This window comes from Xyrauchen texanus, chromosome 27 (genome assembly GCF_025860055.1).
Source record: "Xyrauchen texanus isolate HMW12.3.18 chromosome 27, RBS_HiC_50CHRs, whole genome shotgun sequence".
Lineage (NCBI taxonomy): Eukaryota > Metazoa > Chordata > Actinopteri > Cypriniformes > Catostomidae > Xyrauchen > Xyrauchen texanus.
In genome coordinates this window covers 28,866,807-28,883,593 of record NC_068302.1, presented here as the reverse complement: position 1 = coordinate 28,883,593, position 16,787 = coordinate 28,866,807, and the positions used below count along the sequence as shown (strand labels likewise).

The 16,787-nt window shown below is 38.4% G+C and overlaps 1 protein-coding gene across 2 annotated transcripts in view; it reads right to left on the bottom strand.

The window, feature by feature from the left end:
• The window catches only part of LOC127620845 (metalloprotease TIKI2-like), a 91,380-nt gene extending 89,379 nt beyond the window's left edge, over nt 1–2,001 (bottom strand). For both annotated transcript variants that reach the window (XM_052094108.1, XM_052094109.1), the window contains exon 1: nt 1,582–2,001. In XM_052094108.1, coding sequence (XP_051950068.1) covers nt 1,582–1,692 — 111 coding nt within the window. In that variant the 5' untranslated portion in view covers nt 1,693–2,001. The remainder of the gene's footprint in view (nt 1–1,581) is intronic.
• Nucleotides 2,002–16,787: the final 14,786 nt, after the last annotated feature.

Sequence of the window (16,787 nt, the reverse complement as noted above, 5' to 3'; positions counted from 1 at the left end):
CTAAAATCCTTACAAATATTCACATGTGATTGCTCTTTCTCTTGTCTTTGTGGTGTGGACACCCATATATCTCGGCACTCATGGATACTGACCAACTTTACCGAAGAAGCTTATAAACTAAACTACTGATATATTCTTTATGAGAAGGTCACATTCACCCCTCTTTGACATGCACTTCCCAGTTTTATGGAGTAATTTCTTAAACAAAAGCAGGCCTCCTATACACTGCCGCATTATGAATTGCACAAAGAGAATGCACAGGTCATATCCTTTGCATCATTAAAAATTTAAATCTCCTAGAAAAAAAATATGAAGGGCAAATAAGGTACATTTTCTGAAAGAAAAATATAACTTTTGCATGTATAATTCATATGCTTAATAACTTTTAGTTTATTTGTAACAAAAACTATTACATTTTATCTATTAATTGACGTGAAGGGCTGGATCATTTTTGAGCTTTTTAGTATTCCAAGACTTAGAATACTGAATATTACATATACTTAATCTAAAAGGAATCTAATTATTTGTACTTTTGCTCCTTTACTCTAATTATCATTTCCTGACCGATGATGAATTCTCTCCTGCAGACACTGTACGGCTCAGATGAAAGCGATCAGACATTAATTACGTTAAAGAGGCTGGTATACACTTGCCAATTTATAATGAAGTAAATATGCTCGATAACTACTTCAACAGTTCTCATCTCACTGAAACTTGATCAGTTTATGAGGGTCAGTGAAATTTTTCCATACAAATGCATTTGAAATCAATTCACCCGTGGATTTCCCCTTTTCTTTTGCCACTTATAGAGGCATTGCACTGGCAAAACTGAGGAGTATTTTACTTGGCACCAAAAATGTTTTTTTTCAGGCACAGATTTCTATGCGAAAACGACAAGAAGTGGCACGCGGTTGGCTGGCCGCCACTAAAATAATTGTAATTGCTTTAACTGGACATGCAGTTATGTATAATTACATTTAATGTCAATAATTCATCGTTTCGTTTCATAACGATTTTAAAATTAGTATAAAATTCAAATAATAATATTAATAATAATACGAATAGTAAGAAGAATAACAAATTGAAAGCTAATAAAGTTATTGAAAGAAAAGACGTCTCTGCGTGTCAAAGAACGTCAAAATAACTTATATTTTATGAAAATATAGGAATATTTTACTTTTTTGGAAAAATAGATATTTATACATGTTGCCGGATAGAATTATTTGAAGAGTAAATTTCAGGATAGACAGCAAAAAAAAAAAAACAAACAAAAAAAAAAAACAATGTAATCAATTTGTTACACAAAATTTTAATTCACTTTTTGTTAAACTATACAAACATTATAATTATTTTTGAATCACTGTCTGCTACTGCAATTGGTAGAAAAGCATCTCAAAAAATCGCCACACTAAAAAATTGAGAAACATCCTCAGCAATGAAGATCAAACCGCGAATCAGTCTTCTGTTTTCCAGTCATATTCTGCATGGTAAAGCTTAATAACATGCACTTGATGAGGTCATGCGAAGGTGCACGCAGTGAGCACGAGACAACTTCACTAAGTGTGCGCGAGACAAACTCACCGAGACTTGCTTGTCACATTGCCGCGTCCTCTCGTGCGTGTCCTGGGATGAGCCCTCTTGAAGGAAAGCGCATAAAATCACCAACCATCGTAGTCCCGAGTGAAAGTTCATTTCGAGATGAGAGGGCACAGGATGCCTCACACTCTCCTCAGCTCCTGTTGCCTCTCTTGTTTACAAGTTTCTCTTGACCGCTGAACGCGAATAAAGTGGGTTTCGCCGGTTCACATTTGACGTCTCGAAAGGGTGCGCGAAGCATTCTGCCACTCCGCCATTCTCCTGCCCCAGACTTTCATAAGGTATTTTAGTGTTGTCTCCGGGTCTCCTCTCTCTCAAGCTGCCCAGCTGTGGCGAGCACAAACTCTGCGGTGCGCCCCACAAGTTTTCAGCTTAACTGAGCTAAGAATGTGAAACGCCTTGAACGTTTCCTCCACTCTACTTAGTTGACGAGAGGAGGGGAGAGCAGGTTGTTTTGTAGGACGAGTGTGTATAACATTTTGACGTTGATGGAAAGAGTGAACATTAATCTTTATATCTTGAAAAATATTCCATCCTTCAAATTATGGTTGAAGACTGTAGCAGCAGTTCCTACAAGAATCGTTTTGGTTTGATTCCTTTCCTACTATACTGCACAGATTGACACATTCTTCCTTAATTTGTTTATTATTTTTTAAAAAGCCAGACATTTGGTATTGAAAGCAGGCCACCAGGGTTTTTTAATGTTTCGTTTTTTTTTACGTTGCCCCGTTTATCCTCAATTCATCACTGTCACAATCTATTTGACAGTAATGTGTCATTTTTGCATTGATGTTTACTGGATAGCAGGCATGGCTATGATTAATGAATCCAAACATTGCAGGAAGTAATGCCTGCAAAAATATTTTTCACGTTTATTTTTCATTCCATGCTCTCGTGTCATTCTGAGTACCAATTGGAGAATGAATGGTGGTGCTGAAAGCCATTTGTCGTTTTCCGCAGTGCCAGCTCCCTTGCCTTGACCCGTGTTATTGTCCGAGTGGGTGACCGAGTGACAGTGTCAAGTAGTGGGCAATTAATCATAGGGATCCTTCAAAACAAGTGCCACATAGAGCTCTGCTGGTGACAGCAGAAAGGGTCGACACAAGAGCCCCTTTGTGTTTCCATCATGTCTCATTCTCCAGACTCTCCACAGGTCCTTTATAAGTCTTCAATGCCAGCATATTTGCTCTTACCTACTGTATATTTTCTGTAGGCTCAATGATTACACCACACTGATTACAGACTTGTATTTGTTTAGGTACGTAATTGTGAGTCTGCTTAGCCAGGCCTTGATGACTTGCAGTATCGCAAGTTTTACGCAGCCCGTTTCAGTCACGAGTGTTGAAGAACGATTATAACTCTGGTCATCGTGATATAAGTAATTGAAATGCTCCTTACCCTTCCTAGTGCTAGTTTCACCATCCCTTATTGCTTCATTTTAGGTCTGAATGGCAGACAATCCTATGAATCTTCTTTATTCTATGGCTCTTTTTGTGTTTAAGCAGTTTTATTTGACTGTTACCCTCACAGTGAATGTTAATTGAGCCCACATCTGCCTTTTCTCATTGTGTGTGTTCTGTTATTTAGGCATATCGAAGGTAACACTCTGCTGTATCACCTGTGGCCACCTGCAGATGCATTTACCTGTTGCAAGTTAACCACACCTTGATAAGCTTGGAGTCTGAGGGTGATTTTCACATTCTTGGCTTGTCCACGGTTGCAAGAGTTTTCCTGGATTGTCGACAGAACTTGCAGCACATTCATTGTGTACATGGACAGGGGGAATAAAAAACGTTAAAGTTAATGTTCTGGTTGCAAACTACTGAAAACATTCACGTTGGAATGCTCGCCTTGGGACGTATGAGCCAAAGCATTAGTGTGCTTAGGAAAGGGCTTACATATGGTCGCACTGTCATCGCCTGTATCTGTATTCATTCACCCCATCCTCAAACTGAACCCTTCAATGGACGTTCAACCAAACAAACACGCTGACAGACTGGCCTGTGCTCTCATATGCTGTCAAGCTGCTTTTTATAATGGAGTGGGTAATGTCTTTCACCTCATGATTCCTGAAGTCACTTGTTTTTGTGTTTCCTGCGGCAAGAGGAATTGAGAAATGAGACTTTGACATTTCACAGCTCACCCTTGTCTGAGCTCATGAATCATATTTGAGTCAAGACAGAATAGTCTCCATTCATATGTGAAGGTCCATTTTTTACTTTTTTTATTGTGTTTGAGTTTTAGCTAATTTTGATCTGTTCTAGTGCTTTACCAGTTGCGTCCATTATAATAACTGTGGCAGGTTGACTTGTTTATTTTGAGAAGGGAGCCCTCTGTTGCTCATTGGTGGTTTTGCAAGTAGTCGTGAGGGCAAACCAGGAGGAACAGCCATTGTACTGTTCAGAGTACTCTAAGACAAAGTCAAACAAAAGGGAAAGTTACCAATGAGACGGTTATTAAGAAATTAAAATTAAGACACAATTCACCACAGACTCTTTCCAACCAGCAGATGTGGGATCATCCTGACAGACGGACATATTGCAGTGTCTGTTAAATAACTGAAAACTGTTTTTCCTCCTGCTACGATGCGGCAGTCTGCTAACTTTCAAACTGTTCTCTCAAGCCGAAATAACATAGCATAGAAATAACAATTAATAGCCTTGTTGTCAATATTGTGGTATTGTTGTGGTTTCTGGCTCTCTGGGTTTCCTGGCATAGTAGGGGGTTAGTGTGAGGATAGTGTCCTCACAGGGAGGGGGTTGGAAGTGTCATTTGGGGGTCACCCGAAGTAAAGCGAGGCCCTGTGTTGAGTTTACAACTCAGCTTTGTGAATGAGAAAACTGTAATCAACCAGGCAAGATCAATTCTTGAAATTGTTGAGTAGTCAGGTCCCTTCGATACACTTATAGGAATATTCTGGGTTCAATACAAGTTAAGCTCAATTGACAGCATTTGTGTTGTGATGTTGACCCCAAAAATGAAGTTGGAATCATCCCTCCTTTTCTTTTTTGTCTTTTTTTTTATTTAGAAAGAAAAATCAAGGTTACAGTGAGGCACTGACAATGGAAGTGAATAGGGCCAATTTTTGGAGGGCTAAAAGGCAAAAATGTGAAGCTAATAATTTTATAAAAGAACTTACATTATTTATTCAGCTGCAACTCGTGTATTATTTGAGCTGTAAAGATGTTTTTAATGACAGGGTTTTACAGCATTGTGTCATCATAGCAACTAAGTTGTAAAACTGGATATAACTTAAACAGAAAAGTTTAATAAGCGATTTTATCACACCAGAATGAGAATGATGATAACGTGCATATTGTTTACGTGTTGTGTCTATACTTTTGAAACATTGAGTATTTTAATGTTTACAGATTGGCCCCATTTACTTCCATTGTAGCTCCTTACTGTAATCCTGATGGGGGGGTAAAGAAAAGGAGAGACAGATAGAAATTAATTTTTGTGGTAATTGACAGTATGCCACAAATGCGGTTGATTGAGCTTAACTTGTATTGAACCTGGAATATTAATTTAAATGGGTTTAAGATTTCACCATGAGCAAATGCCAAGCCAACAAAAAGAATTTAAGTAGTTGTAACAGCAAACTACAAAAATAATAAAGTAGAACAGCTCTTTTTACGACTTTCCAAAGCCTCAGTTGTGTGTCGCTCTCCTGGCATGTGCTCACATGCAGCCAAAGACTGTCAGGCTATCTCATGACTCATTATGGGATGAAGAGAAAGAGTGAAATTGAGAGGGGGGTGGAGAGATATAGACCATGATAAGAAGGTGACAGATGGATGATTGTTCTCTCTTTCTGCAAGACTATGATGGATTTTCTTACACGTATTAAGTGAAAAAGTGGTGAAAGCTTTGCTGCTTCTAGGAAATATTTAAAACTACGGATGGAATTTTTAGCTTTGTCAGTTTGACTCTGGAATAGGGTTGTTTGTATGTGCATGTACATGAGATAGGAAAAAAGAGTTTCTATGTAAGCTGTGCAAATTTCTGTGTTCATAAACCCCTAAGACATTGAACAATCACATCAAAGAGCTTGCGAACAAAAACTTCCCATAATGCAATAGCACTTTCCTTCAGATCAGAGATTATATGTGTAATTGTATGGTGATCTATGGGGGACCCCAGCTAACGCTTCATCTATTGCTGGGACCTCTCAGTGTTATAGTCTGAATAGACTGCCATTAGCCTTGCTGATAACTGCATCTATCCATGTTACAACTGTAAAAAGAACCCAAAAAATACCACTGGCCAACAGTCCTGGTGGTCTAATAGACCTGAAAGGATGTGAACAAGAGATGCTGTGCAAATCATAACATTATGGAAATAACAACTGAAGCATCATTGTCAGGCAACACTTCGTTCATATTCACCACAAATCGGCTTATCTTTGTCCAAGAGTTTCTAAAGTATATGAGATTGGCAACAGGATTCCAGGATTTCCCACAAAGAGAGAGGTACTCCAAACTGAAGCTGGTGTAAATCAGATATTCTCAGACTATGTAATTACAGGGTTTGCAAGAGCACTTAATCTGACCAAAGCAGACAAATACTTATTGTAATAAATTTGCCACTCACCATGTACTGACACACCATTAGATGCAGTGTATCATCTTCTTTTTAAAATGCAGTAATGTGTTTGAAAGAGCGATGGAGACAGAAATGGGTGGGGGGTGGGCAGAGAGCTGCCTAAGAAAATACGGAGAGGCCTGTTTCCTGGCTGCTGCATACTGTGTGGGGTTTTTATGAGTGGTGAAATCTTAACCATGTTTATCTAGCGTTTATCCAGCGTTTTTCCAGTGTTCCTAAAGAACATCTTAGTTTCCTGACCTGGATTTCTTGTCAGGTTTGAAATGTTTTGGTATTAGGTGGATGCTGTGTATGCGTGTGTTTGAAGTCTAAATATATGACAACAAAGCCTTTTTTTAATCAATACTGACTATATTTATTTATTGTTTATTAATAAATATTATGTTTTTTCATATTGAGATATGGAATAATATTAGAGACTGACTTCTTTTACTTTTATTTTTAGAATGATCTCTTTGTGAATTCAGCAATAGTAGGTCAAATGTTCTGCTGCTGAAATCAGTCTGCACTCTTTAGGTACTGAAATTGGAATTTGGCCAGTGGTCAAAGATGGAAGTGTTGTTGGGGTGAAATGCCCACCAAAAACAAGTTGCATATTAGTTGATGTAAAACCGTCAACAGGAATTCATATTTTAGGAACTCTACCCCCCAAACCCCAACCAAAAACCTAACCGTCAGTGGTAAAAATGCAAATTTCTCACAAGATAATGTTGTTTAGCTATAAACATTTAGTTCCATTTAATAGTTTCAAGTTATCTGACAAGCTCTAAAAAGGACCAAAACACCATGAAAACCTATTCAATTAGACTGTTATATTTGATGTGTTTTGAAACTATTCAATAGCTTTTTGGGAGAAACAGACCAAATTAGGTTGTTGACTCAAAATCTCATTCACCATCCCACATATTTTAACAGCTGCATTTGTTATGAGCTGTGTAAAATTTCTCTAAAATTTCTCCTTTTTTTGTATTTCATGGAAAAGTAACAGCATTCGCAGGAATTATTGAGTGAACTGTTCCTTTAAAACATTAAGCATTTTATCAGCCAAAAGAATTATATCTTTATTTCAACGTTTATATGACCTGAAGTCCTGGTCTTTCATGTTGGAAATCATAGATAAAGCACAGCAGGCCAACAGGCCATGGGAGAGAGATGTTGACTGGTTCCCCAGTCTGTCAAGAGGAAGGAATTTCAATGTCATTTTTCAAAACTTGTCAAGATTTGGAAAAATTGATAAGGGGTTTTGTCAATCTGCATAATTTTGTTGTCTTGGCATATCATCTCTTTTGCACATTAGAGGATGTCCTCCATGCAATTTCACTGGATAAAAAGCCTTAAATAAATGAAAGGAAACACACCAGAAACCAAAATAAATTCAATGAACCACAACTTTTCAGGGATATAATTTAAGCTCACTAACAGCTGTGGCTCTCGGACTCAACCCAGAGCAGAAGTGATGTTGTCAGTAGAGACCTGGTAAAGCCTAAGAAACAAGCAGCCCTCCTCTACCTTAGTTCCCAATGAACAGAAAAAAAACACAGCAGCCTAAGAGCTCACACACAACGAGTGTGTCCACTTCCAGGAAAAGATCAGCTCTCATTTTCTGATTTGCCTGCTGATTCTGAGCACGTGTTTGGACTTTTACTGTAATCTGCAGTATGCCTTGGAAAAAACAACATGTGTTATGCTCTTTTCATTTGGTGATTTGTTTATTGTCTTGCCAGAGGCCATGGCCTGGCATGTCACACATTTCTACAGCCCAGCATGCAGAGGCATTCCACACACAGCACATGTTTGTATGGAAGAAATTATGTGTGGGACATGAATGAATCTATAGATGCACCATATAAATGTGTGTTTCTCTGTTACGTGTATTAGATGTAGTGTTGACACTGATGCTGACAGTATACACATCTTCCACTGGCCCCTACTGCCAAGTCCACCTTCCTGAAGAGACCCTGAGTTAGTAATTTAGTCTTTAGAACGAATTCTCCAAATTCACGTTTTAGCAGCTGTTAAGTCTTGGGCCCAGTTTCAAGAAAACTCTCAGTTATAATTGTAAGTGTATTGTCACTAAGAGCTTTCTTAGCGTAAGAGGTTTCTTAAAACTATGGACCTGTAATAAGTTTCACTGAGCTGAACCCCCTTGCAAACCCCTAGAAGGGTTTGTTTTGAATGTGTGTGCAAAGGGGAAGGTCTCTGAACCTGTTTACATTTGTGGGACGAGGAGGACGGCGTGGCCAGGCATGGCCAGTGCTGAATCAGCTGATCAGTGGGAGAGCAAGATAAAGGGGAGCCGGAGGTGCCAGTTTGAGAGAGAGAGAGATAGACTCACGTAGCCACGTTGCATATGAGTCCGTGTTTGTGTTTGTTTTATGTTGTTTTAAGTTTGAGTTTTGACTTTACCTTATGTTTACTGTTCCTGCCTCCCCCTTGTCAGTCCTTATCCTGTTACAGTGGTGCCGAAACCCGTGAGGGAGGAGGGATGCACTGTCGTGGAGTCCTCACTGCTGCCATCCACCAGAGGAACAGCCACGGCCATCTGACTGGGGATGGAGGGGTCACTGCCGGCTGCTGAGAGCAGGAGGAACTGCTAACCATCCACCGAAGAAGGGAAGGAGTGGATCCATCCACCCGGGGGCAGAGGACTCGCTGCCATCAACCAGAGGGTAGAGGAGCAATTGAGAACCAGGCGACAGCGCGTCCGGGAGTCGGCGAGCAAGTTCTTCTCTCTCTCTCTCTCCCGAACCGGCATCTCTGGCACTCTCCCACTGATCAGCTGATTCAGCACCGACCGTGCACCATCATGGCCCGGCCATGCCCTCCTCTTTGTCACAACTTGGTTGTAAAGGAATAGTTCACCCAAAAAGGTCGGTCATTATTTACTTATCCCCATGTCGTTCCAAACCCATATGACTTTCTTTCTTATGCAGAACACGAAAAGAGATTTTTTACTGAGTATCATGGGCCATCTTTTCAATACAACAGCAGTGGATAGTTCCTTATTTTAAAGCTCAAAAAGGACCTAAAATTATCATAAAAGTAGTCCATGTGACTCCATAATTTCTCAATTCTTCTGAAGGTATTTAATAGATTTTGGTAAGAAGCAATCCACAAAACATAACAAAAGTTATTTTAAAATGGTAATGCTGTATGACCTAAATGTACTGTATTGAAACTCAATAACTAATTAATAAATACAGTTTAAAGGAATAGTTAAAAAAAAAAAGTTCAATCCAAAATTAAAATGCAGTCATTCAGTCAATTCAGCCTCCTCAACTGTATCGTTCTCCATATGATTGAGTACTCTGGTTCAAACAAATAAGTCTGGGCATAGAAATGCATCTAGTCTTCAACTACAAACTGTTTAAAAATGTTTTGTAAGTTCTGTTTTGATAAACAAAAAAAAGTGTTCGCTTGAATGGCCAATCTCGCAAGCGGGTGCAGCGTAACTGCCGGTGGAGGGAGTGTGATGCTCTGGGCAATGTTCTGCTGGGAAACCCTGGGTCTGTTCATGTGGTTGGCAATTTGACACGTGCCACCTACATAAACATCGTTGCAGACCAGGTACACCCCTTCATGGCAATGGTATTCCCTGATGACAGTGGCCTCTTTCAGCAGGATAATGCACCTTGACACACTACATACATTGTTGGGGAAATATTAGAGGAATATTATGAAGAGTTCAAGGTGTTGCCCTGGTTTCAAAATTCCCCAGATCTCAATATGTGGGATGTGCTGGACCAATAAGTCTGATCCATGGCATGAACGATCTGCTGCTGATGTCTTGGTGCCAGATACCACAGGACACCTTCAGGGGTCTTGTAGAGCCCATGTCTTGGCAGGCCAGCACTTTTTTTGCAGCATATGGTGGACCAACATCATATTAGGCATAATGTTTTGGCTCATCAGTGTGTAAATAGGGCTGCTCATTGTACAATAATATTTGTTTTTTCAAACATATTTCTCAACACAACTTTGGTAAAGTGTGAGTGGCGGAGTAAATTAAAGGGGTTGCACACCGGATGCTTTTGGCAGACGACATGGCGCCTTCTAAAATCTGTAACAATAATTTTAACAAAAGGTACGCACAAACCATCAAATTCTGCAGCACCGCTAACATAATTTTCTATTAAATTCACAAATCATTATCAAAGGACAAAGATTATTTAGTCTAGCCATCACTGGATGATGTATTGTTTATTTGTATCTTTCAAATAGCCTACACAATGTATTTTCAGTAAAGAATGTCATTTTGTGTTTTGACAGATTGAATAAAAATACTGCTCAAGGCTTCATACAGTGAAATGACCTAATTAATGTCAATATCAATGTGCTGCATCAGCTCATCCTGGGTAATATATGTTACAAGTGCTTTTCCAACCAACGACCCAGCTTCAGTAAATTGTATATCACCCTCTTGTGGTCTCCCAATGCTATTACACCACACCTTAGAACAGAGGGCCAATTGAGTGCATTTGAAAGCAGGCAAATTAGTCTAAATTTAAATATTGGTTAATTTTAATTTATCAGTGCCTCAAAAATATACTGATAAAATTGCAGATTAATAGTTGATATATTTTATGACATCCCTAATGTAAATACTAAGATTAAACTGTAATGAGTCTCGGCTGACCACTTGTGATTGACTTTACACCATGTTTATTCCAGAGTAAAACTTGAGGTAATCATCTAGTCTTTAGAATGCCTTCTCCAAATCCATGCCTTAGCACAAACCTATGAAATCATTTTCCTCATTATGTCAATCATAATTGGCATTGATGGAAGTCAGTCAAAGTCTTTACCCTTTTGGAACTTCCATTCCACTCAAGACCCCCCACCAAAGCCTAGAGGCGTTTGTTTTAAACTTGTGGGAAAAGGTGTAGGACTTTGTTTGACGAAAACAAAGCTAGGTCCGCAGGCAGTCAGGCCGTTTGATTAATGACTGAGCTCCCGCACCAGGCACATTTGTGTGCCATCAGATGATGGGATGTTGATCCCTGTCTAATCAAACTAAAAAAGTTTCTTTCTCTGTGTCGAGTTACGCATCATATCTCAGATGCTCTACGTAATCTCTTGTTTCCCTCAATTTGAGCGAAAGCGCTCTGTATCATTTGATTTGAATGAGATGAGTGCGGTGAGCTCAGACATAATAAATAACAGTCATCCCAGATGATACATTTCCTAATTTTTCCACTCCACTGTCAAACACAGACTCCATCCACATGGAGACATGTAATGAAACCCTTTATTTGTTTCTGTTTGTAAAACTCTGCAAGGCAATCTGCAGCCGATTGTAGCATCGGAGATCATCTTTTATCAAGCATGTGTCAGGTTTCAATAATGCGTGAGAGGCATGCATGTACTGAGGATGCAGTCTGTAATCTGCCTCCCATTTTCAGAATGAGACCATAACTAAACAACCGTCACGTCTTGTTGTTAAGTTAAATAAACTTTTCTCATAAAAAAGTGAGAGATTCTTAGAATGTTATTCCTAAGGCTTGTTATGCCGTATTGTGTAACATCTCTCTCATTTTAAGATATTACACATTATTAAGTGAAATGTACCATATTAAATCAGATATTGACCTGATTCATGTGACACTGATCTATGACAGCACCACTATGTTTGACCAGACTCCATATACCTGCAGTGTATTGTGTGATGCGGGAAAAGTCGGCAATTTTTTTTTTTATATTTGGAAGTCTTGAAAAAGTGATACTGCTTTTTCACCACCAAAGTTAAAATGTTATTTTTCTTTCAAAAAAGTTGTCGTGGTTTCCTTTCACGAGGCACGAGGAGTGGTGGTGGTGTAGTGGTCTAATGCACATAACTGGTAATCAGAAGGTTGGTGGTTCGATTCCCACAGCCACCACCATTGTGTCCTTGAGCAAGGCACTTAACTCCAGGTTGCTCCAGGGGGATTGTCCCTGTAATAAGTGCACTGTAAGTCGCTTTGGATAAAACCATCTGCCAAATGCATAAAAGTAAATGTAAATGTTATTATTGTAAAACATTGTAATAAATAAAAAAGTACTATAATGTTAATGTTAATATACAGTATATCTTAAATGTTTATACTAATTTTACTCAATATACAACACAGGCTATTTCTAAGCATATGGGGGCCCTAAGCGAATTACTACTTGGAAAAAGTGACATTCTATGTGATTTTAGCCATTCTGAAACTTCAACTAGACCACCCATTGAATTAGCCACACCCCTTCTTTCCAACACCCGCACTCCAAAGATGCCAGGAGGGCCTCTGTTTTCCACTGTAAAAGGGATAGTTCACCCAAAAATGAAAATTCTCTCATCATTTACTCACCCTCATGCCATCCCAGATGTGTATGACTTTCTTTCCTCTGCAGAACACAAATTAAGACTTTTATAAGAATATCTGGTAACACTTTACATTAACATTCCCTTTGTAACGGGTTAATAAAGCGGTTCTGTGATGATTAATATCTCATCTACAAATGCATTATAAATAATTTATGTGCAATTATAACAACACGGACGATACTTGCCAAATAGTGAGCCAATTTTAACTCACATTATAAATGCTTAATAAAGGTTCTTGTATATACTTATTTTAATCAAAATTATGAAATGTCATAATTTATCATTTATATAATGATCCAGCAAAAACAGAGTAGTATAGAGATTAAAAGGTGTTGTGTCTATGACTATGACACTTTCCTGGTTTAGTTCATGTAAAAAGAATGGTGCTACTCCTAGTGGTGTCTTACACAGTCCTCTGCAGGTCTTCATGCTCACACACAGCATTGTTTGACAATTCAAATTTTGTCTTGTTTTATAAAAAGATTGTTCATGAATCTTTCATTTTATTGGCTGTTTATGAACTAAATTTAATGGTACCTTATAAAGTTTTAAGATGTATATATCATCCTTGTAACCACAGAAAGGGTTCCTTAATGCAAAATGGACACCTATTTTGTTTATTCATGAGTTAACCATGAACTATTTATTAATGACATTACTAACCTGTAAAAATGTATGTATGTTTATATATTAATAAGTTACCAAGAATAGTAAGATGAAAGTGTCTCTTAATATAAAGCGAATGACTGATAACTGTTTACTAATGAGTTACAAATGTAAATGTCAATGTGTAGTTTAATGTAAAGTGCACAACTGTGAACCATTTCACATGTAGCATGATTGTCCGGATCCCAACACAGACTGAAACCAAACCAGACAGGAAGTCAGAATACTGACACCATGCTCCGGACCGACCGAAGAGTGCACCGAAGTTAACTTATTGTAAGTAGATCTGTGAGGAATTCTCAGATGAAGCATTGTGGGTGGAGAGAACAAGCACACAGCAGACTGGAAGGTAACCACTCCCCCGACACACATGCAGAGATGAGGATTCCTCCGTTGAAGATTCGTGAGCACAGAGAATAAGTGTACAGCAGACGGGAGGGTAAACACTCTCCTAACATGCAGGCAGAGACCGGCAGTCAAACAGATCCACAAGACAGGACCAACTAGGCAAAGAGTGTGATTTAAGTTACTTCATACCAAACAGCTTTCTATAATGATAACACACAAACAATCACTACAAACTACATTCAACAATCCAGCAAAGGACATGACAAATGAGGGGGTAAAATAAGCAGGAACAAACAAGGGACAGGTGCCGCTCGCCAGCTGAAAGTTGGCATGATCAGCGTTCCCATGGAAACAGTCAGTGTTCCCATGGGAAAGCTGAATCCACCTGCCAGAAACACCTGAAACATATTAGGGAAAACGTCAACACAATTAGACCAAAACAAACAGAACATGAAGCATGAGTGTCCGCATCCTGACACAGACCAAATCCGAACCAGAAGTAGGGATCCAGACCATGCTCCAGACATGAACAAGACTGACCAAAGAGTGCACAATGGTAACTTACAACTGGACCCGTGCGCTCACACAAAGAACATACATGAAACGCAAGACAGACAGGGGACAATAATGTCATGGTCCCGTTTGACACAATAATGTCAAAACCCCAACCTGACAGAGTGACAGGACCACCATGACATTACCGAAGAGCGCATGGTGGTAACTCACACCCGGACCCGTGCGCTCAACACAAAGACAGGACACGAAATACAAGACAAAACATGAGGCGATGATGTCACTGTCCCATCAGACAAAAACCTAACCTGACAAAGTGACAGAACTGTGACAGTAGATGCACTATGCAGACTGTGTAATATGCGTATAGGGAGTGGCAGTACAGGTCAGTAATACCACATTGAAGATGAATACCAAGAAATGAATTTATATGGTCTCTTACCACATCCTTGACAGTTTTAGCAATACATGCTTTTTGAATTATTAACAATAAAATGTGTATACCTTTCTTATATGCTGAGAACTTTCCTGACCCATTTATTTATACATCTGTGTTGGTTTATATCTATTTTATATTTATTGACTTTATTTTATTATAATTTTTTCCTTCACCAGTATCATATTCATACATGGTTGGATATGTGTAATTTTGTAGCCTACATCTTATTGAACATTAAAACTTCTCTTTTTCAATAAAAATATCCACCGTTTCAGCACAATGTGTGGACTTTTCTGACAACCCCTTTGAAACCAGACTTGATTTCCAAATCTATCACTGTTTTCCAATTTATATCAATGTTCAGTTAACGATCTGGAACAATTTCACTGTGATGCATCTGACCAGCTTTAGGGATAAATTGATTCAATACGGGAAAAAAAATCTTTTCATATTTCATATCATTTCAGGGGCGGACTGGCATTCGGGAGAACCAAGCGGGCAGGTGGGTCGGCTGCAAAATGGTCTGAATGGGCCGCGATAAGCTAAAATGAGCCGCTGCATTATGCAAAACGGACCACAAAATGGCGCCGCGATATGCAGAAAAGGACTCTAATCTCTAATCTCTTTAATATCTATAATCTATAATATAATTTTGCTGGATCATTACATAAATTATGAATAATGACATATCATGATTTTGAGTCAAATAAGTGTGAAGAAGTAGCCTACCTTTCTAGCCTAACTTGTGAGTTAAAATTGGCTCACTATTTGGCAAGTATTGCATGAAAATCAACCTTTTTATTCATGTATTTATAACTGCATATAAATGATTTATAATGCATTTGTATATGAGTTATTAATCATAAATGAACCCCTTTATAAACCCTTTAAAAAAAAAATATTAATGGAAAGTATTGCTGAATTGCAAGTGAATAGTGACCAGACCTTTTGAAGCTCCACACATAAAGGGCACATAAAAGTAATCCAAAAGACTCCAGTGGTTAAATCCATATCTTCTGAAGAAACAAATCACTATTTAAACCCTTTTACCATAAATCTACACTTTCACTTTTACAGTAAATCTACACTTTCACATTTTGATGTAAACGATGAGAGAATTATAATTTTGGGGTGAATTATCCTTTAACAGGTGATACCTCCAAATAAAAATATTCAGTTCCAAGATACACTCCAAGAATCCTTGAACCTGAGGTTGCTACTATAACTATAATATAACCTTTATTTTTAAGTGTATAACAGAACAGAACCATTAAAGAGCCTTTATATTTAAGTGTATAGCAGTATTGAGCAGAATGTTTGCTTATGTGTTTGTAACTGTCTTGATCTTTATTCATTTTCTTTCCTGCAATGGATAGCAGGTCAGATGTTTTTTTCTCTCATTTACTTGTAATATAGTTTTGCTTGCAGATACAACATTATTTTTCAAGACAGGAATCAGACAGTAAATGAGCCGCAGTGTACGTAATTTGAGAAATAATCCCCCTTAAGCTTTTTTCTAAATATTATTAAGTGGAAACAATTTCATAGCCTGACCACCACATACCATCCCAGAGCAGGAAAGACAGAGATGAAAAATTGCATGTAATCCTTGCTTTCCTGTTTATCCTGGCTCAGTTTGTCAGCATGTGACACTGATAAAACAAGGAACCGATGTTTGATGCAAAGGAAAAGGGTTTCTTATGTCAGACGGGACCCTTAGATGTTACAAATTAAAGTTGGAAAAACTATACTTGCACATATGAAATGTGCTGATGATGTGATACAGCACTGTAATTTGAGTTTAGATTGAATAGGACAAGTCTGCACTTTAGTGATTAAAAAAAGTTCATTGGTCTAAACTTGTGAAAAGTTGAATGATTGGATCCATGAAAACTCATGCAGTATATAAATGATGAATTAGACCTAACTCGGTTGCTCGGTGAAAAAAGGATGGTGCTGAAAGGTTTGAGCAACAATAAAAATAATGACTGTCACACTTTTCACACTTTTAATCATGCTTTTATGAATATCAGCACAGCTGTGCCTAAGGCGGAATTACATTTGTGCAATATTCAGGACATAACCTGCTCATATTAGCTTAATTTGATTAGAATAGAACAATTTTCTCTGCTACTCACATTAATAAGTGTTGGATGGTGCTGTGAGAGTGTCTGTGTGGGTGTTAAAGGGGCATTCAGTAGTTCTCTAGCAAGCGTTAGCATTGCTCTTCTTTGTGTACTTTAAGTACCACTGTGACAATGGTGTTAGATGCTG